Genomic DNA, 21,587 nt, shown 5'->3' on the forward strand with positions numbered 1-21,587 from the left:
TTACAGAAGATGGGGATAGGTGATCCTTGAAGAAAAGGGCTAGTGGCCCTTGAAGTGGATGACCTGAGGGTGGGCGTGTTCCCTATAGTGGGGAATTGGGGCAGGGTATTCTCAGAGACCTTCTCTCATCCTGCAGAGGCTTTGGTAGTAAGGGGCCACCCTCCCCTGGCTTCTGGGTCTTCACTCTCCCATCTGTAGGACCTACCAAGATTTGGGTGGAGGAAGCTGGGGACTGGATGGGAGAGCTGTCCAATCCACCTCAGGTGAGCTGCAAGGGCAGAAACTTCTCTTTTCTGTTCTAGAAAGGATCCTGTGAACAGGCCATGTGAAGGCCAGAGGCTGAATCTGCTGAGGGTCAGGCCTCAGCAGACCTGTGGCCAGGTCCAGGTTGAGGCTAGGTAGTTTTCCTGGTGAAGAAAAAGAGAGGTGCTGGGGTGGTGAGGCTGAAAGAGAGTGTGGAGCTCACTTGGTTCCTCCCAATCTTCTGATCCTGACATTCATCACATACACACACTCTGTGCCAAGGGTGCTGGGGACCAAATAAAGGGTCACACTGGGGGATGGTGGTCAGGGAGACAAAGCTGGGGAACTGGGGGAGGGGAGAGGCAGGCTGGGCCCTGAAGGTGTGGGCAGTGTTGTGTGGCCAAGTCAGGACAGAAGGATCTGGGCTGCAGAGACCCTCCCCCTAGGCAGCCTGGCCTGGTCTCCACCACAATCCTACCGCCCCCTGGGCACTCCCACTGTGGGGCTCAGCTCTCCAAAGGCTTTTTCTCTCAGCTCTGTTCCTCCTCCGTCTGTCCCTGTCCTTGTCACTCTGAGACCGCCTCTGTGTATGTGTATGTGTATGTGTATGTGTCCGTGTATGTGTCTCCTTGTCCCTGCCCTGTTTTGTCTCACCTCTTTCCTGATCTCCATCTCAATCCTTGTTTCGATCCCTGTCTCACCCCCGGGCCTTTTCGGTCTCTACGCCTGCCTCACTCTCTTCCTCCATTCTCTGCTCTGTCTCTTTCTTATCCTTGTTTCCTCTGTCTCTGCCTTGTCCCCATCTCCATCCCCGTTTTTCTCTTGCACGCGCTTCAGCTTTGTCTCCATCTCTGTAGAGATCATTGCCCCTGTCTCCAATCTCTCTCTCCTCCATGTCTCATCCTTGTCTTCATCTGTGTACCTGTATCTTTCTTGTCTCTTTCTCCACCACTGTTTCTGTCCCTTTCTCTCCCTGTGTCCTCGCTTCATCCGCGTCCCCATCCCAGGCTCCGTCTCTTCCTTGTCCGTGTCTCCATCCCCCTCCTGAACCGCCTCCGTGGTCCCCGGCGGGAAGGGACCTCGCTGGGGGCGGGACCGAGGGGCTGGATCAGAATAACTCGGTTATCTGGACGAATTGAATTAACTTCTTCACCGGAGCGCCGCCAGGCCTGTCTCCCCTCCCTTCTGCGGGGCCGCAGGTGGGGAGGCCGAGGGAAGGGGTTGGGACCCTCCAGCCTGGCACTGTGCGCGTACAGAGCGAAGGTCTGGTAGGGATTGTGGCGGGATGGGGACTCTAGGCAAGGGGCCCAACACTGCCCCGCCCTGCACCTCGGGAGCCCAAGGAGGGTGGCGGGGACCCTTTGGAGTGGGGGTCTGGGGTAGCTGGGGGTGGGGCCTGGGCCGCTCAGGCCCCGCCCCTCGGAGCTTACCCGCCCCGCCCCCTCCGCGGGGTCCTGAGCGTTAAAAGGCGCGCGGGCCCGGCCGGGCTGCACTTGCTTTGCACCCGGGTGAAGTGCTGCCGCGACGGGGCGGGCGGACTCGCGGGCGCTCAGAGCCGGCCTCGGGTCCTCGGCGCTAGGCGCTCGAACCCTCATCCCGACCCCCATCCGGCCGGGGACCCCGACCCCGACCCGGCCCGGCCCGGACCCCGACCCCGACCCCTGGGCCGATGGACTACTCCTACCTCAATTCGTACGACTCGTGCGTGGCGGCCATGGAGGCGTCCGCCTACGGCGACTTCGGCGCCTGCAGCCAGCCCGGCGGCTTCCAATACAGCCCCCTGCGACCCGCCTTTCCCGCGGCTGGTCCGCCCTGCCCCGCGCTCGGCTCCTCCAACTGCGCGCTCGGCGCTCTACGGGACCACCAGCCCGCGCCTTACTCGGCAGGTGAGCCCAGACCCGGCCCAATCCTCCCTCCAAATCCTGCGGAAACCCCAGCCCCTACCCTATTTGGCAAGTGATTGCGACTCTCCCCCACAGCCGCCACCATCCTTGCCCTCCAACACCCGCGGGATCCTCAGCCTCCCTGTAAGACGGGCTTCCTGTAGGCAGAGTTGAGCCCCACCCTCTCATCCTTCTCCTTCTTGTGCTTTTAGGGTCAGGGAAATAGATCCCTGGCCCAGCCCCAGGCCCCTCACCAGGTCCTCCCCTCCCCACCTGCAAAAACTGACCACCAAACCTCTCCATCCCATATCCCTGGAAGATGCCCCCGGCTCAGTCCAATCAGATCCCCATCCTTATCCCCACCCCACTTCATTTCTGACCCCCAGCAAGGGCTACTGCAGCAGCTGAGCTGCCCAGATGGAAGCCTTCCTAGAGCCCCAGCACCATCAAGCCCCTTCTGCCCGGTTTGGACCCATCCTGCCTGTGCTCAGACCCTCTTGCACCAATGAAAACCCCTCCCTTGCTGGAAGAAAAGAGTGTCCAGGTCACTAAGCCACTTTCATTCTCCCTTTCCCCCTGGAGACTCTCCCAGCTAGAGTCCTGCAGAACCCAGAATGAGCTCCCAACACCTCCAAGCCTCTCGATCCAAGTCCCAGTCTGAACCCTCAAACTCATGGACCCTCTCAGCCATCCCTATCTCGGACCCTCTCAACCATCCCCATCTCTCCGGTTAAAGTCCCGGCTGCCCCACCCAATCTCCTTATCTCCTTCCTTCCTGGGAAGACCACTGGGACCCAAACAGAATATTGGGGCCTGAGGGGGTGGGAAGGGATGGTGAGATAAGGACCTGGATTTAGAGAAATGAGAACGAGCAAGATAGAGCCAAAAACTGAAACAAGGATGGGGAGATTGGGTACTCTTGGCCAGATGAGGATGGGGATTGGGGAGGTAGGGTGAGGAAATGAGGATATGGGTCCCCCAGAGATGGAGTTCTGAGATGGGGAGATAGGTGTGAGCAAAGATGGGAAGATTGGGGACCCTGGGAGAAATGGGGACCCAGGGTTGGGGAGATGGAGACAAGAACTAGGTGATGGGGACAGGAAATATGGGAGATGGGGACTAAAGAAGATGAGCAACAGAGATGAGGAAGATGGGGCTAGGAATGGAGTGTTGGAGACAAGGATTAGGGGGAGATAGAGAACTAAGGCTGTAGGACAAAGATGAAGAATACTGGGGACTCTTGAAGAATATGGAGACCTAAGCAGGGGTTGGTGATAGGAATGAGGAGATACTGTCCGAAACACTGTCTGTGGGGCAGGGTGACTTGGATGGGGTAAAAGAGAACACGGATGGGACAAGAATGAGGGAGAGTGGTAGGGCTGGCTGTGGGGGAGTTGCATCACAGAGAGAGGTGCCTGGGAGGAAGAAGAAGGGCAAAGAGAAGGCGAAGGAACCTGGGTGGGGGAAAAATAAGGACCCTTTTCAACGGGCACAAAGAAAAGAATGGTCTGAAAGGAGAAAGCTGAAGAGAGATGTGGATGGAGAAAGATAAGGAAGAGGAGAGGACACATGAAGAAGAATGGGATGAATGGAAGAAGTTCTCCAGAAGAATGGAGGAAATGAGGCCTGGAAGAAGAGAGATGGCAGGGTAGATGGGGCCAAGTCCCTGCATGACAGAAAGTATGAGGCAGGGCTCACAGTGGGCCCAGGCCAGGGAGTTTCAGTCACCCAGCCTCCGCCCACAGCTGGTTAAGGGGAAGACTAGGGATACTGATGAGACCTGGCAACCAAGGCTAGGGTGGACAGACCAGGACATGAAACCAAGTGGGCAGACTGACCAAGGTAGAAGCACACCAAAGGGGAAGTCAGAGGAGCAGGTGGACTGGAGGGAGTGAGGAAACATGGGGAGGAGTCTTGACCTGAGGATCACATCCTGATTCCCTTGCTGCTGCTCTTGGGCCCCAGGTCTCCCTGCGCCCTGTCCCCCTTCACTCCTGCCGGCTCCACTGAGCAATAGGGAAGATGCTCAATTAGGGGCTGAGGGGAGGAAGCCGGGACTGAGGGGAGGAAGCCGAGGGGCCGGCTCAGGGGCGGGAGACCGCGAGCGATCTCAGGGCAGGACACTGCGGGCTGAGCTCGGGCCCTTACGCCCCCACCCTCGTTGCTACCCCCTCCTGCACACACCCCTAGTGCCCTACAAGTTCTTCCCGGAGCCGTCGGGCCTGCACGAGAAGCGCAAGCAGCGGCGCATCCGCACCACGTTCACCAGCGCGCAGCTCAAGGAGCTGGAGCGCGTCTTCGCAGAGACTCACTACCCCGACATTTACACGCGCGAGGAGCTGGCGCTCAAGATCGACCTCACTGAGGCTCGCGTGCAGGTGCGTGTTTGCGTGTGTGTGGGAGTGTGCGCGTGGAGGAAGGTGGGAGGCTAGTGCCTGACACTTGGGGGCCACTGGACAAAGGGGCCTCGCTCAGGTGACAGGCAGGTGCAGCCTGGAGGCGGAGACCTGGGACCAGGGGCCAGCGTGCAGTCTGGGGGTGGTTGGGCAGGAAAGGATGGACAGCTGTGGGAGGGGATGGGGCCAAGACTTGGTAGACCTGAGGTCCTCGGGAGACCCTGGAGGAAAACTGAGTTCTTCAGCCCCACGATTTCCCATGGGTCTCCTTAGTAGGGCCAGGCATGTAGGGGAAGGCTTGGGAAGCGTGGAAAGAGGCCAAGTGGGTAGTAGAGTGGGAGCCCCAGGCGGCCTCTGTGCCAAGCGAGGCAGACGAATCCGGGAAAGCCAGTGAGTGCTACCATGTCCCCTCCCCAGCTCTGCAGCTGTGAAATCTCTGAATCAGGAAACACAGGGCTCTGGGCCGGCTCCGGTCTCAGGAGGACCCGCCCAGGTGGACTCTGTTGTCTGTCTTACAAATCCAAGTACAGATGTTCAGCTGGTCGCCTTTACTGGAGACCCTGAACAAAAGATTTCCCCTCGTGCCCAAAACCCATTCTCCACCGCTGTGGGACACTCCTGGTGCAAACTCCTGGAAGGAAGGAATTGGGGGCAGGGCTTTGAGTGATGAGGGAGCAAAGGCAGAGTCCCCTCTAGGATACCCAAGAACACTGGAAGCAGCAGGGTGCGGGTGCGCGGGTGAGCAGATCCCAAGGGGAAGACCTGGAGGAAGAGGCAGGTGGAGGAGAAGAGATGAGCGGAGAGGTGAGGGGGGCCACGAACCAAGTGGTGGAGGGCCGAGGGGCCGACGCTCGCTGTAATAATCCTGATCCGGCCCCTTCCGGACTGAGGGTTCACCCGCGTCTTGCGGCCTCGGCCTGACCGGCCCCTGTGCCCGCAGGTCTGGTTCCAGAACCGCCGGGCCAAGTTCCGCAAACAGGAGCGTGCGGCCAGCGCCAAGGGTGCGGCGGGCGCGGCGGGCGCCAAAAAGGGCGAGGCGCGCTGTTCGTCCGAGGACGACGACTCCAAGGAGTCCACGTGCAGCCCCACGCCCGACAGCACCGCGTCGCTGCCGCCGCCGCCCGCCCCCGGCCTGGCCAGCCCGCGTCTGAGCCCCAGCCCGCTGCCTGCTGCCCTGGGCTCCGGGCCCGGCCCTGGCCCCGGGCCACAGCCGCTCAAGGGTCCATTGTGGGCCGGCGTGGCGGGCGGCGGGGGCGGGGGGCCGGGCGCAGGCGCAGCGGAGCTGCTTAAGGCCTGGCAGCCTACCGAGCCCGGGCCCGGGCCCTTCTCCGGGGTTCTGTCCTCCTTCCACCGGAAGCCTGGCCCAGCCCTGAAGACCAATCTCTTCTAGCCTCCGGACTCTGGAGGCTCCGGGCCTGCCCCGGAGAGAGCCCCTGCCCCTCCAGGACCTGACAGAGTCCCTCCCCATTTGAGCGCCCGCCTGGAAGTGCCCAGCTGTCCCCACCCCCTACCGTGTCTGACCCCTAGGTGTGTGCCCTCCCCAGCTCTGGAGACCAAGTCAGGGTCTCTCATCCTCACCTTCCCCACCCAGCAGAATAGGGTGCTTTTCACTGGGATTCCCCCACCCCCACCCCTATCCCTTCCAGCTTGGCTTTCTTTGGAAACGGGATCAAATAACTGTGCTGGAACCTGAGGGTCCTCAAGTAGAGTAACAGCCTGGCTCCCTCCCCTGGCTCTGCAGCCGGCTGGGTCACTCCTCACCTTAGCGACCAGCCTGCTGCCCCAGCCCCCTGGTCCACCCGCACTAATCGTGGTTGGGATAATAAGCTGCCAGAAGGGTCCCACTGCCAATTCATCCCCTCCCATTTCCAACCAGTCTGGCGCAGAGGTAGGCCTGTTTAGAGCAGGGGGACTGGCTGCCGGGCATCAGGACAGAGGGGTTTCCTCCCCCACCCCCTTTTTTTGGTTGTGTTGTTCTTTTCCTTTGAAAAACTTGTAATTTATTGAGGTGAGTTTGGCTCAATCCAAATAAAACTTAATTTATTGAAGACATCATGCTGGCAACCCTTCTGAGTACCCAGGATGGGGATAGGCTGTGTACAGGAGTCCCACCCTCTTGCAACCAGCAAGGAACCCACTGTAGCCCCACATGCACAACTCAAGGTGGTATAGACCAGGAGACAGTGAGAACTAAGCAAACTAGCACTTTATGGCCCAGATTCTTCTCCCCACCCCCAACCAGCCCCAATAATATTAAAGTGCCCTCCCTCCCAAAACCCACACAGAAAAGCTTAAATAAACCCCAGCCCAGTCCTTGGGCTATTCCTTCATTTCCGGACAGACACCCCCAGAGCGAGGGATGGGGGGATGGGGGGTGGGGGGGTAGGAGAGGGGTGGGGGGGTTGGGAGAGGTTCTGGCTGAACTCCTCCCACTGTGGTTCAGGCCAGGTGGAGGGCAGCAGAAACAGTGGTGAAAGTGAGGGCCCAGGCATACCAAAATGGACTGTAACGGGCACCCCTGGGACTGGGAGAAGGAGTCCAGAAAGGGAGGTCAGCACCCGAATAACCCAAGTCCTTGGTAATCAAATAACCCAAGTCCTTGGTAATCGGGGTGACTGACCTCTGGAGACCTGGGGCAGGTGAAGGGCAGAATGTCCTAATTAGGGCATTCCAAATGATTGGGCAGTGGAGAACGCAGATCCCCAATAAATAGGCAGAGAGGTACTGCCCCACCCCTCCTAACTTTTCAACTTCAGGGCTGTGGCTGGGCCTTAGTGGAGGGGTAGGGGTGCCGAGTTCGCAGGCTCGCAATGCCACTGCTATCACTTGCTGAGCTGCAGGGTGTCCAAAAGGAGGCGCTTGTGAGCCGGGTCCTGCACCCCAGCCTCCTCCAGGTCCTCCTCGGTGATGTCGCTGTGGGGGTAAGAGAAGCTGGGAGATGGGTGAAGTGCTCTAGAGGGCCCGTAGCTCCGCCCCGGGGCCAGCCCCACCCCATCCACTTCCAGCCCCGCCCCCACCTGAGAAACTCCAGGTCGTCCCAGCCATTGTGCACCAGGCCCTCTTCATAGCGCTCCAAACCGATGGCCCGCAGCCAGGCGCCCATGCCTGCCTCGCCCAGTCCGCCGGCCCGCCCGCCCTGCGGGCATGGAGCCTGAGAGAATAGGACGTATCAGGGGGAATACCGAGGGTACCCACTGCAGAGAAGCCCCGCAGACAGCCACATTCTACTACATGCTTCAGGGGAAGAGCCAAGGACTGGGGCTTATTTATGTGTCCCCCCCAGCTGAGGGCAAAAGGGACACCACTGAATGGTGCTGAATGGTGAAGTAAAAGGACACCACTGTCCATGGGCAAGCACAAACCTCAGGTACACACAGACAGCCACCCCTGGTCCACACACCTCCTCCGCCAGGTCTTCCTGGATGCTCTCTCGGATGCGAGGTGGAGGGAAGCTGAGAGGCCGGCCATAGTCTGAGGGCAGTCCCCGGGGCGGCTGCAGCTCCAGGGGGCCTGGCAGAAGCACTGAGCGGCCAGGCCCAGCAGGAGCATAGTCCACCTCACTCAGCGTCTTGGCCATCTGCAGCACGGAGCAGGAGCGATCGTCCCCACTGGCTACCTCCCCCAGGAAAGTGCTGGTAGGTGAGGGGCCTGGGGGCAGTGGGGGTCTTGGATGGGCCTTGGGAGGTGGTGGGCCACGGGCCTCACCCCCGCTGCGGCCCCGGACCACTGGCCCTGGCAGAGGATCCAGGCTGGGGGGCAGGAAGATGGCCGAGTCTGGCAGTGGTGGGGGTGGAAAGTCTGGAGGGGGCAGTGTGCCCCCAGACTCCTCATCTGATGAGCTCCCCTCTCCCACACGGGGGGGCCGGTGGCGCCCAAGCTGTGGAGCAGGCACTGTGATGGCCACTTTGTTCTTGGTGGCCGATGGGACAGGGGCCCTGGCCGGCGAGGGTGGCTCCGGGGGCAGCAGCTGGTGGGGGACCCCTTCAAGGACGTAGTAGGCAGGGTTATTGAAGCTGTTCTTGGGTGGGGGGGCTGCCACCCCTTCCGGCTCTGGAGCCCCCTCTGCCTTCAACCTGGGTTTGGGAGCAGGATAATGAAGTCAGGACCCAGATACCAAAGTGAAGGCAATGTGTGCCGCGGAGAGAGAACTGGACTAGGAGTCAGGACTGTGGGGCCCCGGTTCTTAGAACTGCATGTGACCTTGAACACATCACTTTCCTGTGCTGGCCCTTGGTGTCTTCACCTCTAAAATCCAGGAGACACGATCTTTGAATAGATAATCCCTGAACTTCCTTGCCTGACTCGCTAAGATTCTCAGATCTTTCGTGACTTCGTGAAACCTGAGTTTAAAATCAGGGATAACAGGTGTGGGAGGCAGGGCAATAAATACTTTAATGCGAATGACCGGCCAGATCTTGAAAGCCTCTGGAGGCACCTAAGGCCAATCTACGGAGGAGTCTCACCCAGGCATTCAGGTTCGTTTTACTCAAGCCTGAAGATAAAACCAAGGTGACTGGTAACAGGTAAAGGTGAGTGAAAAAGCACCGAACCGCAGCTAGGAGCTTTTATTGAAGTTCAAGCGACACTCGGATAAAATTGGAAAGTAAGCCTCACTTTCCCCAAGTTTGATCCACAGAACGCTAGTTCCCCAGGGTATTAATAGTTACTGTGTGGAAAAGAAGTTTCCTGGCCCATTAAGTTTGGGAAACTATATTCAACAGAGTTGAAAAAGGGTTTCCTTCCTGTCCACATGCTCAGAGCTTTTGCGAATACTAATGTGCACTGGGACTGTCTAAGAAAAGAATCCAGCCAGAACCATTTCCCAAACTCATTTGACCACAAACGCATTTCCAGTGGGGCACCTTGTAGGACAGCTTTCCATAGAATGCACCGACGGAAAACCCATGCTGAGGCCAAACAGAAAGTTCAAGCTAAATCTGTTTATGTGGAGGGAACTGTTGCAGAAAACACCTTCTAATTCTATTTTTTAAAGAATGACTGTGCTCCTATGGGCTCAGAGAGCCACACCTCAGGGAGGCCTGGCTGGCCACAGTGGCTGTAAGTGTAGGGGCATCAGATCACTCAGGCAACAAATGGTCCCCAGCCTGGCCCTGAGAGCCAAGCATAGCAACAGATGAAGTGGGGGGTAACAGGTTCCTTCTCTCACCTGGAGGTCAAGGGCTCCTCCCGGGGGGCAGCTCGAGGTGGGGCTGGGGGCCTCCCAGTTGGTGGGGGTTTCTCTGGTTCATCAAATAACTTGGAAAGTGGGCAGGACGCCTCTGAAGGGGCTGGCTTGCGGTTCCCTGACCTGCCAGGGGTGTACAGGGGTAAGATGAGGTCGAGGTTGACCCAAAGGCCCCAGGCACCCCTTCAAGGGACACCCAGCACAGTCCCAGCTCACCTGGGATCCTGGCTGCCTCGAGACACAGAAGGGACTTTGCTCTTTGCTCCTGCCTCATCCTTATCAATGCTGATCCACTCTGGGGGAGGAAGAGAAAGAAGACTCAGAGGGGACCTGGGGTCCTGGACTGTAGGCCGCTTCCAGCTACTCTCAGTGCAGGCCCACCTCCAGCCATGGCTGCATAACTTCCAGATATTCCAGGGGTTCTAACAAGTCCTGCCCACACCCCTGGTCCACCCCTCCTAGACGTGCCCACCCCATCTTATGCCCCATATCCCTCCCAATGGGGACCCCACCGTAGAGTCGCTCACGGGTGCCCAGGCGCTCTGTGGGCACCCGCACCTTCATGGAACCACGGATGTTGCCTGTCTCCTCGCCGCGGTGGGACAGGAAGGTTAGGAACTGCTGGGCTGTGCTGCCAATCATGGACTTGAGTGCCACCACACACTCCCCTGGAGGGAAGATGGGGCAGACCAGCAGATTGCCAAACCTTTCTGGAGCTCTGCTTGGCTTTCTGTGTCCCTTGGCACCCCTCCCCGCCCTCACCATAGGATTCGTAGCCATCCATGGACTTGACCGTGAGCAGGAGGTGCTGGTCCTGCAGGTACTCAATATCAGCCAGAATTGGCTTGAGCTGGGGAGCAGAGAGGCCCGGTGAGGAACAAAGCCTCAACCACCCCCTCCTTTTCCTGACACCACTCACTCCTACTCTCAGACTGGTCCATGCTTACTCTCACTTAAGATCCCAAATCCTTAACATAGAAGACATGGCCCCACATGGGCCTCTCATAACAATTAACAGCATTGTCATTCATTTTCTACATCCTCAGTGGCCAAGAGAGGATCTGACATTTAGCAAAGGCTCAAAAAGTATTTATGAATGGATGAATGAACCTGCAACTTGGTCCCACCTGCCCCCCCCCCCCAATAAAGCAAAGGCCTTCTCCCTTACTCATGCCCAGCCCCACCACACACACACACACACACACACTTGCACACGCATGAACCATATGCACTCGGCCCACCTCTCCCCATGCCCTCAACTTGTAGGCTCAGGCCCTGCCAAAAGCCTCACCGTGGGCAGCTGGCGTGAAGACCACTGCACCTTGAGGAAGTTGATGTTGTCACTGCTCTGGGCATCATTCTCAAAGCTCTTCTTGTACTCTGGGGAGAGGGTGGGGGATACCCAACTGAGTGCCACCACCTAGCTTCCTTTCCCCCTATGCAGGGGGCTGACCACTCTGGGCACCTTGGGCTCCCCATCCCTCCTGGCCACACCCGGCCCTGGGCCTGCCTCTGACCCTCCAGGCAGGTAGAGTAGAACTCAATGAAGAACTTGGTGCGGCTAGCTGTCTTCACAATGGCCTCGATGCTCTCAAACTCAATGTAGGCCTGGTCCGAAGTCTTTGAGAGCCCTGAGGACCAAAGGGAGGCAGGGAGTCAGGAGGGCTGAGAGGGTGGCAGGAGGAACAGGACAGACACTGAGCCCTGGAACAGGAAATCAGGGGCCCTGGCAGGGGAGAAGGGACATCCAGGAGGGACCTCCCCAATCCCAAGCAACCAATGCAGAGACCCCAAAGTCCAGGCCCTGGACCAGGCAAACAGACAACCCAAGGATGAGAGACCATCTAACAAGGGGGTTAGGGGACCAGAATGCCTGCAGGGATTGCCGGCCAACAACCCCCCACGCTACCAGGCACACTCAGGGGTACACACTTGGCTCCAACCAAATACCAGTATGTGTGTGTGCTTATATTCCCAGATATATACACACTCACAAGCACACACCTTTCACGGTACCCCAGGCATACACACAGTCTCACACAGCACTTATTCAGAAACAGTCTTGCACATACGTGTACACACCCAAACATGCACACACAGATACAGTCAAACCTCGGCACATCCCCAAGCCACCCCGTGTCCCCCCCTTCCCCCCAAGCACATCCAGAACAGTCACCTTTCTTGGAGATGAACTGAGAGGTAACTCCAACCTCAAATGTCCCAAACACGGGGGAGTGGTCACTGGTGACGATGTCATCAGTGCAACCTGGGATAGGAATGGGAGCTCAGGGGCAAGCTCTTTACTCTCTGCTACCACATCCCAAAGCTAGGGCAGAATCAGGACTGACCACCCAGGACTGCCCATCACCCTGCCCCGGAGACTCTGACCGTAGGAATTGCAGATGATGTGGGTCTCAGGGTAGGACTTCCAGAGAATCCGGTCACACCACGAAGGCACATTGGTCCGGACCTGGGGCAGGGCATGTCAGCACGGTCAGGGCCAACAGCCGGGGCTGCCTCTCATGAGCCCTGCCACAGAGCTGAATGCTGGGAAGGCCCAGCACTCCCACCACCCCAGTCCCTGGTACCCGCCTCCCTTCCAGGGTCCTCACAACACCCAGGATCACCCACCCCCCAAGGCCTTCGAGGGGCCACTGAAGCTGGAGTAGTAACTGCCCAGACCTTGACCAGACACGCACTCTTGATTCACTGCAGCCCAGAGGGCTCTCCCAAGGGCCCCGCTGCCCGTTCCCTCCGCTCACCCCAGTTGGCTTCTGCTTGTGCCAGGCATACGTGTCCCGGGAGCCCCGCTCATAGCGGTAGGTGGGTGGAAAGGAGATCTCTTCCTCACCTAGGAAAGGCGGGGAACAAGTGGGGGTCAGGGCCCTGCAGATGCAGGGGTATCATAAAGGTCCCAGCCCTGGAGACCTGATCGGCCCACACTCACTGAATCGAAGGAAGACCTTGTGCTTCTCGCGTTCCAAGTTAAGCTGGTCCACCCTGAGCAGGGGCTCAAACTCTCTCCTGCTGATGTAGTTCAGGATCTCCTACGGTGAAGACACAAGGGCGAATACTCCCTCTTGAGCCCGAACCAGAGCCAGAGGTGGAAGCCCCACTGGCCCCCAGCTCAGCTTCCCTCCCAGCCACCCAGCAATCCCGTTCGCACCTGGATATCCATGTCCAGGCGGTAGTTGAGGTCCCCAAACCAGAAGAGGTGAGTGAAACGTAGAGAGATGTCAAAGGCACTGAGCTGCCGGTCGCCCAGTGAGAGCAGCCGCAGGATGTCCAGGTAGTTCTGGTTCCGCCTATGGGGGTGTGGGGGCAGGGTCAGGAGCCAGAAACAAGGTCAGAAGTCTCTGGCGTCAGGGATGGGGTTTGGATCAGGGTCCCTGGGGACAGAGGAAAGAGCTGGGAACAAGATCGAAGTAGAGGAGTCGAGTCGGGACAAGGGAGAAGGTGGTCTCTGGGGACAGGGATGTAGGAGGGTAATGGACTAGGATATGGGAGAGGGTAGAAGGCTCAGGAATAGGGAGTGAGGGTAAAGACTTGGAAAGGGGCACCCCTCACCGGGCGGTTTTCTCATTTCCCGAGGTGAGGTGGCAATTCACAAAGCCAAATGAGGTGCCATTGAACATGAAGGAGACTCCCACAGCTCCCTTGTTTCCTGTCAGGGCAAACAAGAGAGGAAGGCCTGCGTCACCTTTGGAAAGCTCCCAACTCTCCCCTCTGCCCCTCGAAGGGGTGGTGGGAGGATCCTCCCACTCCCACTTCCCCTGTCCCCCAGGCTATGAGGCAGGCAGGCCTCTCAATGCAACCCCCATCCCCAGGGGGCCACACAGGGCACACGCAGTCCACCTGGACAGCTCAAGTCTCCGCACGTGTGATCACAGCCCCTGGAGATCACAGCAGGAGGTGTGGACAGAGAGACCCTGCCCACCCTACTCACCCAGGGTGTTGGCAATGCCAGTCTTCACGCTGGACGTACTGACGTGGCTGATTCGGTTCTCGTGCTCTGGCTTGACCAGAACGGCTACCTTGATGTTCCACAGTGACTGCATAGCAATCTGGGTAGAGGGTTCAGGGTCACCCCTGTCCTAGACAGGGGCACTGTCCACACTCCCCCACCACCCCTGCCTGTACTATAGACTGTACTGTTAGTCACAGGACAGAAAGGTCTGTTATCCTTTTTCCCTGAGGGGCCAGAGAGAAACAGTGCTATGTTCCCATAGCACGAAGGACTTGTTAGATCTCCTAAAGGATTTGCCCAGGGACCAGAGGGAAAGCCAGTCAAATAGTGCTCCCCAGGGTTGCCCATAAGGTCAAGCAGGATGGTCTGGGGGGCCTAAGGGGGAACTGGACAAGATGAACCCCCCCTCACCGGGCGGTAATCCAGATCTGTGAGCTCCTTGAGGCCCCCGCGTAGCAGGTCCAGCCACTCGCGGTCGCCCACTGAGTTTTCCTGGGTCCCAAAGACATAGATGTCATGGGGTATGGTCACTGTGACCTCATCCAGGGTCTTCCCCAGACCCTTCGATGTGAACCAAGACGTCACATTCTTTGGAGGTGGCACGCTTCCTGGAGGTGATGGCAGGGAGTTGGGGGGGATCAGGCCTCTGCCCTGGGGCTGGTCTTCTCCCCCACCCCCCAGCCCCAACCCGGGCCTGACCCATGTTCCAGGTGCCGATGAAGACAGAGATCATGTCAGGCTCATCTTGCTTGGAGTGTTTGTTCTTCATGAGCTGTAATAGCTGGCAGAAGGCCTCCCGCTTCTGGGGGGACAACAGCCAGTGAGGAGAGGTCCCTGGTAGGTGGCAGGTCCCACGAGGGGAGGGTCATGCCTGTCTGGCCCACCACTTAAGCCTGTCACAGGTGCTCAATCCACATTCACTGAATGGACCTTTGACTCCACCCTCAGGCCACCCATTCTCAACAAAGATGCTCTCTGCCCTGTCAGACGCCCCCCACCACCACCCCTGCCAGGATGGGTGACCCACCTACATCACATGTCTCTTCTCTTCCCATCCCCCAGGGACCCCTGCAGCCCCTGGGGACTCGCCCAGCTTGCTGCTCACCCGGGCACTGACAAAGATAAAGTCCTTGCGCTGTGTCCGATCCTTCTCCTTCTCAAACACGACACCCAGCTTGTTCTGGACACGCTGGGACTTAATGAGCTGGCGGACTAGGGAACGGAGGACGGTCTCACTGGCCCGGGCACGGAGGCTGGGAGGCTGCCCCACCCACCACCCCAGGTCAGGCCCTGGCTCACTGCGGTCATGTGTGAAGGTGGTCCAGTCCTCCTGCGAGTCCCGCTGTCTCCGCAGCAGCACTAGCCGCCCGCCCTCCACATCCACGCTCAGCGTGAACTTCTGCGACTTCCCGATCTTGGTCAGGTCACCCAGGGTCACGTCCAGCTTCACCTGCAGGTCAAGAGGTGGGGGACTGCTGAAAAGACCTTGGAGGGGGGATGCCCCCTTCACCTCCAACAGCCCTGTGCCCCACGAGGCCCCTCCCGATACCCCTCTGTACCTCAAAGGCCTGCACAGGGATGGTCTTGGCCTTACGTATGGATGGCTGCAGTGGAGCTGGTGGGGCCGTGGAGCTCATGTCCTGCAGGGCCTTCAGGGCCTGCAGCAGAGAAGGGCAGCCAAGGTCAGGGGACATGCAGAGAGCAGGGGCCATGAGGGAAATAGCAGACGGGATCAGGGCGAAACCACAGATTCAGGGCTGAGATCAGTTAGGCCAGTGCACACAGTCAGGGACTGGTAGTTCAGGTCAGAGGTCAGGAGTCAGGCTACCTTCTTCTGGATGCCTGACAGGAAGTCCTTTAACACTGACAGCTTCAGCACCAGGCTCTCTAGTTCTTGCTCCCCAGTCTGTGGCGGGTTCTGCACAGAGAAAGAATGAGGCTTGTACATGAGGCCAGCAAGCAAGAGGTCCTCCGCCCAGACCCAGATGTGAAGCCCTTCCTCACAGGCCTCCCCATACTCCCACCTGCTGCTGCAAAAGGCGGGTCACCATGGGAGAGCTCTGCTGGTCAAACACCTTGGATAGGATCTCCAGGCCCGACAGGACCTTGTCCACCTCACTAAGAGAGACAACTGGTCAGAAGTCGCCACCCCAACCAAGTATGGGGAAAGGGGGCTGAGTGTGTTGCTCCAGCCTCCACCACGAGGATACAAGGGTTCGGGTGAGGAAAAGTCAGGAAACAACAGCTGGATCCCTGTTCAGGGCCACAGATCAGAGGTCAGGACATTTGTGCAACCGGGGGGAGGGGAGGACAAGTCAGAGGAAAGGCTGTGTGCTTGTTGCGGGAGGGGTACCTGTGCAGCCTCCGGCAGGAGGTGGCAAGGGTGCGGGTAAGGTGGGGCAGGTTGCTGGCTCCGCCTCGCACAGCCTCCAGGTCCAGTCCGTAGCTACCCTTCAGGTACTCGTGCGAAACAGTGCTCAGCCCATTGGGAGCACTTCAGGGAGGGGTTAAGAAGTCAGTGAAGAACCTACTGACTGCATCCCAGCACTCCAGCCTGATCCCCAGAGGAGATGGTGCTGGTAGTGATCCGAGCCCCATGGATCGGGGTGTCTGCCTCTCAGGCTGAGATGGGCTGAAGATCCCCAGGGGTGGAGTGGGGGCTCAGGTCTCTCCCCCTTTGATGAGGACACCACTCTCAGAGGAGAAAGGGGAGTCCTGCTCCATGTAGGAGGCTGTGGTCTTACCTCTCAGCAGCTGCAGTTGTGGGAGTCTCAGAAGCTGCTGGTGGGCTGCCAGGCCCCACAGAGGCAGACATACTGGTGGAGCCAGAACGCGGGGGCAGCGGGGGCTTCTCATCCTCGCCATCTGTGGACAGGAGTCAGTGGGCCTCCCTTCCTCAGGGAAGTATGGGGGGATGCTGCGGCTCTCAGATACTTCCCTGGAAAGTGGGGTAAAGGGCCCTGGCATCATGGTTAGGAGCAGGGGACTTCGGGGGACACAGGTTGAGAAGACAGGAGGGGAAATAGCAGGTGGTGTCCAGGGAAGGGGCAGGGAAGGCATCTGCACACAGCAAAGCGGGCAGCACCTGAAACATCACGGTCGTCAGGTGGGTCTGGTTCTCGCTCCCGTTCCACAGGCAGCAGCAGGGCACACACGAGGCCCTGATTGGGCTGGGCGTACAGGCCGATGAGCTCACCCAGGGTCTGGAAACGGCGCACGGGCACACCCTGCGAGGTCTGAGAACCAGCAAGAGTGGGAGAAGGGTCAGCCAGCTGATCCCAAGTCACAAGAGGGAATCAAGGTCGGGCTCAGGGTCCAGGCTCCTACCTGCACAGCCAGGAAATCTTCTCCATCAGGTAGAATTCGATATGTATGCACGTGCTTCTGATACCTGATGGCAAAGCAAGGGTCAGAATCTGTCGCCCCCCCTGGGTGGGGTCTGAGCCCCAAGGCATGCCTTCCTCTGGGTACTGGGCTCAGCCCTCAGCTCCCTCAGCTTGGTCTTCCTAAAACCCTTTGCTCAGGCTGCACAGGGTTAATGAGGAGGCCTGTCCAAGTCTATCCTGTTAATGCTGCCAACAAGAGCAGGAATGACCAGCCTCCCCCCTCCACTCCCCTCTCCGCGCCACCCCCAGCCACTTCGCCACCCAGACCTACATAGGCTCCACACCCACCACAGGGCCCGGGAAGCAACAGGCAGCTCCTTTGTGGCCTCCACAGCTGTCTAAACAGCCCCTCTGGGCTGTGGTACCAGCTCTGGCCCCCCGCCAGAGTACGAGTCCTCAGAAGCCTGGTTCACCTCTGTTTGCACACACAGGAGATGTGCTCACACACGTGTGTGCCTGCTGTCAGTGTTTACGCTGGTGTCTGGCTCTGCTGGAGCTGGGGGTGGCGGGGGCCTTTTGGCTAGGAAGTATGCAGATATTCCAGCTTTCTCCCCGCTGCCCCAGATGCTAGGAAACTGGGGTGCCCCAAGGGGGCCCCTATGGGAGACCCAGGACTCTAAGAGCCCCAAACTGAGGAGGGGCAAGAGGGGTGCTGACAGATGGCAGCAACAGCTGAGCAGGTGACAGCTGCCAGGCCTGGGCAGCGTGGGCCACACTCAGTGGGGAACGGAAGACTCCGTCTGCAGCCATACATCAGGTCAGCATGCTCAAGGGTGTCCCCTGGGGCCCATGTGTGTGCTGGGCACCAGAGAGGACCAAATGCCCATTTGAAGGGACCCTACACCTTGGCCACAGTCCATCCTCGCCACTCAACTAAGTCCCCTCCCGGAGCTCTTGTGGATGTTGATGGGCCCCCTGTTTTCTGCAGGTGTCTGTGTGGGTACTGCTTTATGGACTGTATTTATAAGAATAATAACATCCCATTAACTGAGCCATGCCTATAGGACACCCTACAGATGTAATCTCACTTAATCCTCCCTTTTGATACTGATATTCATGCCTTCCCCACTCTCCAGAGGAGGAAATAGGCTCAGAGAGGAAAAGCAATTTGACTACTGTCACAGAGTAAGTAAAAGGCAGAGCTGGGACTTAAAGCCACTGGCAGAGGCCAGTGCCTGTGAGAGCAGGGGTGTGTCCTGAAATGCCTCCCATGGACGTGTGGGTATGTACACAGGTAAGCAAGTATGTTTCTTATCACCTTCCCCCAGGTTTTTATCCCAATTCTGACTCCGCCCGCCCTGCACCCATCCCTGGGCTCTTGAGATTCAAGGAGTAGCCAAAGTCAGCTGGCAAAGCTGAAGCCCCCGACACAAAAAGACCCTCACTCCACCCATCTCCTCCCCTGGCAGTGGAGCCAGGACTCTCCCCTCCTGGGACAATAAAGTTCCTCCCCAGACACAGGCCCAGCTGTCCCCCTCCTACTCAACAGCTGACCCAGCACCTGCCTCCCCCGCCCCATCGGGGGTATGCCCTGAGGGGGCTGGGACTCTAGGATATAGTCCTTTGGTAGTCTCTCCTGGGTGTCAGACTTGGGGCACAAGCTGAGACTCAGGGGACCCATACCTCTTCAAGCTTCTCGACCCCAGCAGTGCTCACATTCTGGCCTGCATTGTTCTGTGAAGCCTGTCCCATGCACTGTGAGATGCTGCGAAGCATCGCTACTGGCTTTCACCTACTTGATGCCAGCAGCACTACCCCAGTGTGACAACCAAAAATGTCTCCAAACACTGCCCAATGTCCCTGACGGGTAAAATCAACCCCGAATGAGAACTACTGACCTAGACCAATACACCCACAAAGAAGTGAAGAGAACAGAAGCATAAGGGATTTGGGAGGGTTCACAGGGCTCAGGGGGAATGTAATCAGGGCCTAAGGCCCACAGGAGTCCACATAGTATCAGACAATGGGGAACAGGAGACAGCTCAGGGAGAGGACTCCAAACCCACCAAACTCACCCAGAACCACTGATGGGTACAGGCACAGGACCAGACTCAGTCAGAGAGCTGCCAAGTCTAGCCCCACAACCAGCACTCATAGCTCAGGGCCAAGGTGGCCAGGATACCCAGGACCAGGGCACATGCCCATGCTCATTGATTTATGAAATAATGGCATGGCCCTATATAGCTTCGCTCCCCCCCCCCCCACCTCTGCTTCTCAACACCACTCTGCCTCCACAGCCCCAGGCATCTACTCCCCAGTCCCAACCTCAGTCTTGGGGGCATAGAAAGGACCTCTAAGGAAGCTGTTGGGCATCCTCACACACCCATTGGTTTTTCTGGCCCTGCAACCTCTAATGACTACTACTCAGACACCCAATCCCTGTATAAACAGAACTACACACAACCCTGGAATGCACATCCACACATCCTCACCCCTCCCGCCCCTTTTGCCCGAAGGGTGCCTGAGAGGGTCTGCCAGGAACTCCTCAGATGGGAGGAAACCCCATTACAGCCACCCTGGCTAGCGGGACCCCACATACCCAGCCCTCCACGCCCCAGAAAGTGTCCCCAGACACACAGCAGGAAGGAAGTGCCCCCTGCATCCTTCCTCAGCCCCGGCTTAAAGCCAAAGCCCCCACTGTTGGGGGCGCTGGCATCCCACTGTCCCAGGCCCTCCGCACACAGGCAAGGAACCTGGGGCCGCGCCCCCTCCCGCCGGGAGCCCCAGCCCTACTCACAGGACGCAGAGCGCGAAGGCTCCCGCCACGCTCTCGCTGTCTCGGACCAGGAAGCTGCCATCGCGGCCTGCCCGGGCCAGCAGCTCCTCGGCGGCAGCGCGGCTCAGGTCGCGGTGGTACCAGGCAGGGGCCGGGCTGCCCAGCGCGCCCCCCGGCCCCGCACCCCCCGGGCCTGGCGCCCCGCATGCCGAGGCCATAGCGCGCGCAGGGCTCAGCGCCGCCGGCGCCCACCGCCCCGCGCCATCCGCCCCGGGAAGCTCGGGGCCGAGGCTGGGGCCGGGCCCGGGGCCAGAGCCTGACGATCCACGGACCGGACCAGGCCGGGGGTCGGGGTCTCCGCGCTCCGCCGCGCAGGCCGCCTCTTTCGCCGCACCGCCGCCGCCGCTGCCGCCTGCAGCGCCGGCCTCAACTTGAAGAGAAAGAAAAGTTTGTTCAGCGGCGGCGGGGGAGGGGCAGAAGCGCCGCGCAGAGCCGGGCGGCCGGCCCCCTCCCCCTCTGCTCGGCCCACGGCCCCACCATCCCTACCCCCACTCTCTTCCCAGTGGGGATGATGGGCCCCGCGTTCGCGCCGGACGCGGGACCCCCCAAACCCACAATGATTCTGCCCCGCCATCACCACCTCTAGGAGATCCAATCGTCACCCGCCCCACCACCAACAACGAAGGTCAAGTTCCCCCCAGCCTTCTCCTAGACATTTTGGGACCCCGAACCCCAGTCCAGAGAGTTAGTTCCCTCCAACAATCTCAACGATATGATCCCCAATTCCCATAAACGTCTAATTCCACCGCAGATCTTTTCCATTCACCTCCCTTGCAGCCTCAGAGTCGGTTCGAGTCTCAAAACCCGCGAGGTATCCAAGATGAACCTCTTCCCTATCCTCATTATCCCGCCGGCCCAGACTCTCAACTCCCATGAAACCCAGGCCCCTCTTAGACCCGAACCCCCAGACTCCACTGGGTCCAGCCCCTGACAAATCCCGCGGGGAGGAATCCCCTCCATAGAAACCTGATTTCTCACAAACCCTCAGACAAGGTCCAGTGTCCCCGAATCCCCACACACTGTCCCTGGCAGCCCCTCGCAGCCGGGGAAGAGCCCTTCCCCCCTCCCGGCCAAGTTCCCTGGCACCATCCCCCATACCCGCAGGCCCGGGCCTTAAGGGGTTCAGCAGCCCGAGATCAGGCGTCCCCCTCCGCCACTGCCCTTCTAGAAGAAAGTTCCCTCAAACCCCTGGGCTCCTGAATTCTCCCCAGAGCCGCAGCCGCCCGCGCGCAGACCCCCACCTCCTGGGCCGCTCCGATGCCCCCTTCCCGGGGGAAGCGGCCCTTGACTCTCAGCGGCCACTTAAGATGGCCATCCTCTGCCGCCGCACCCCCCTCGCCTTCCGCCCCGCCCGCCGCTCCGCCCCCGCGGCTCTCCGCGGAGCCGAGGGTAGCACCCGCGCCTCGCCTTCTCCGACCCCGCGTCTTGATCCCGGGGCCGCTGACCCGCCGAGTGACCTCGGGCAAGTCACGGCACCCCTACGCGCCTCGTCTTCCCGCTCTGCAAAGTGGGAGCAATGTTATGAGGGCCGACTTAATGGGACCGTGCTTGTAAAGCTCTCGGCACAGGGCCTGGCATCCAGTAAACCTCCAGAACAGCGGCTATTTTTATTATTAATTAAGGAGTATCGAAGGTGACAGCTGTGTAAACTGTAAAGCGCGGCGCCAGAACGAACGGGTATTATTAGCACCCGCCCCCGCCCAAGCTACTCCCTCCAAGACGACAAACTTGAGCCTTTGTGGGCGGGACGC

General features: G+C 59.3%; 2 protein-coding genes across 2 annotated transcripts; one reads left to right on the forward strand and one right to left on the reverse strand.

The window, feature by feature from the left end:
• The first annotated feature begins 1,707 nt into the window (after positions 1-1,707).
• Positions 1,708-7,091, forward strand: PHOX2A (paired like homeobox 2A). The gene is made up of 3 exons (XM_082682294.1): positions 1,708-2,129; positions 4,317-4,504; positions 5,463-7,091. Exons 1-3 carry the CDS (start codon positions 1,913-1,915, stop codon positions 5,910-5,912), a joined length of 855 nt encoding a protein of 284 aa, XP_082538420.1. The 5' UTR covers positions 1,708-1,912; the 3' UTR covers positions 5,913-7,091.
• On the reverse strand, positions 6,542-21,175 carry INPPL1 (inositol polyphosphate phosphatase like 1). Its single transcript, XM_082749859.1, has 29 exons — positions 21,078-21,175; positions 19,798-20,206; positions 17,002-17,065; positions 16,760-16,910; positions 16,419-16,539; positions 16,028-16,168; positions 15,699-15,792; positions 15,503-15,592; positions 15,234-15,332; positions 14,974-15,124; positions 14,780-14,886; positions 14,374-14,476; positions 14,086-14,282; positions 13,654-13,771; positions 13,275-13,371; positions 12,874-13,012; positions 12,655-12,754; positions 12,470-12,558; positions 12,096-12,177; positions 11,884-11,973; positions 11,225-11,338; positions 10,999-11,087; positions 10,470-10,557; positions 10,220-10,375; positions 9,924-10,002; positions 9,690-9,830; positions 7,923-8,595; positions 7,540-7,673; positions 6,542-7,435 (listed from the first exon to the last, which is right to left on the reverse strand). Exons 2-29 carry the CDS (start codon positions 19,992-19,994, stop codon positions 7,345-7,347), a joined length of 3,795 nt encoding a protein of 1,264 aa, XP_082605985.1. The 5' UTR covers positions 19,995-20,206; positions 21,078-21,175; the 3' UTR covers positions 6,542-7,344.
• Between the last annotated feature and the right edge of the window lie 412 nt (positions 21,176-21,587).

The sequence above is a fragment of the Mustela nivalis genome (assembly GCF_964662115.1).
Source record: "Mustela nivalis genome assembly, chromosome: 9".
NCBI lineage: Eukaryota > Metazoa > Chordata > Mammalia > Carnivora > Mustelidae > Mustela > Mustela nivalis.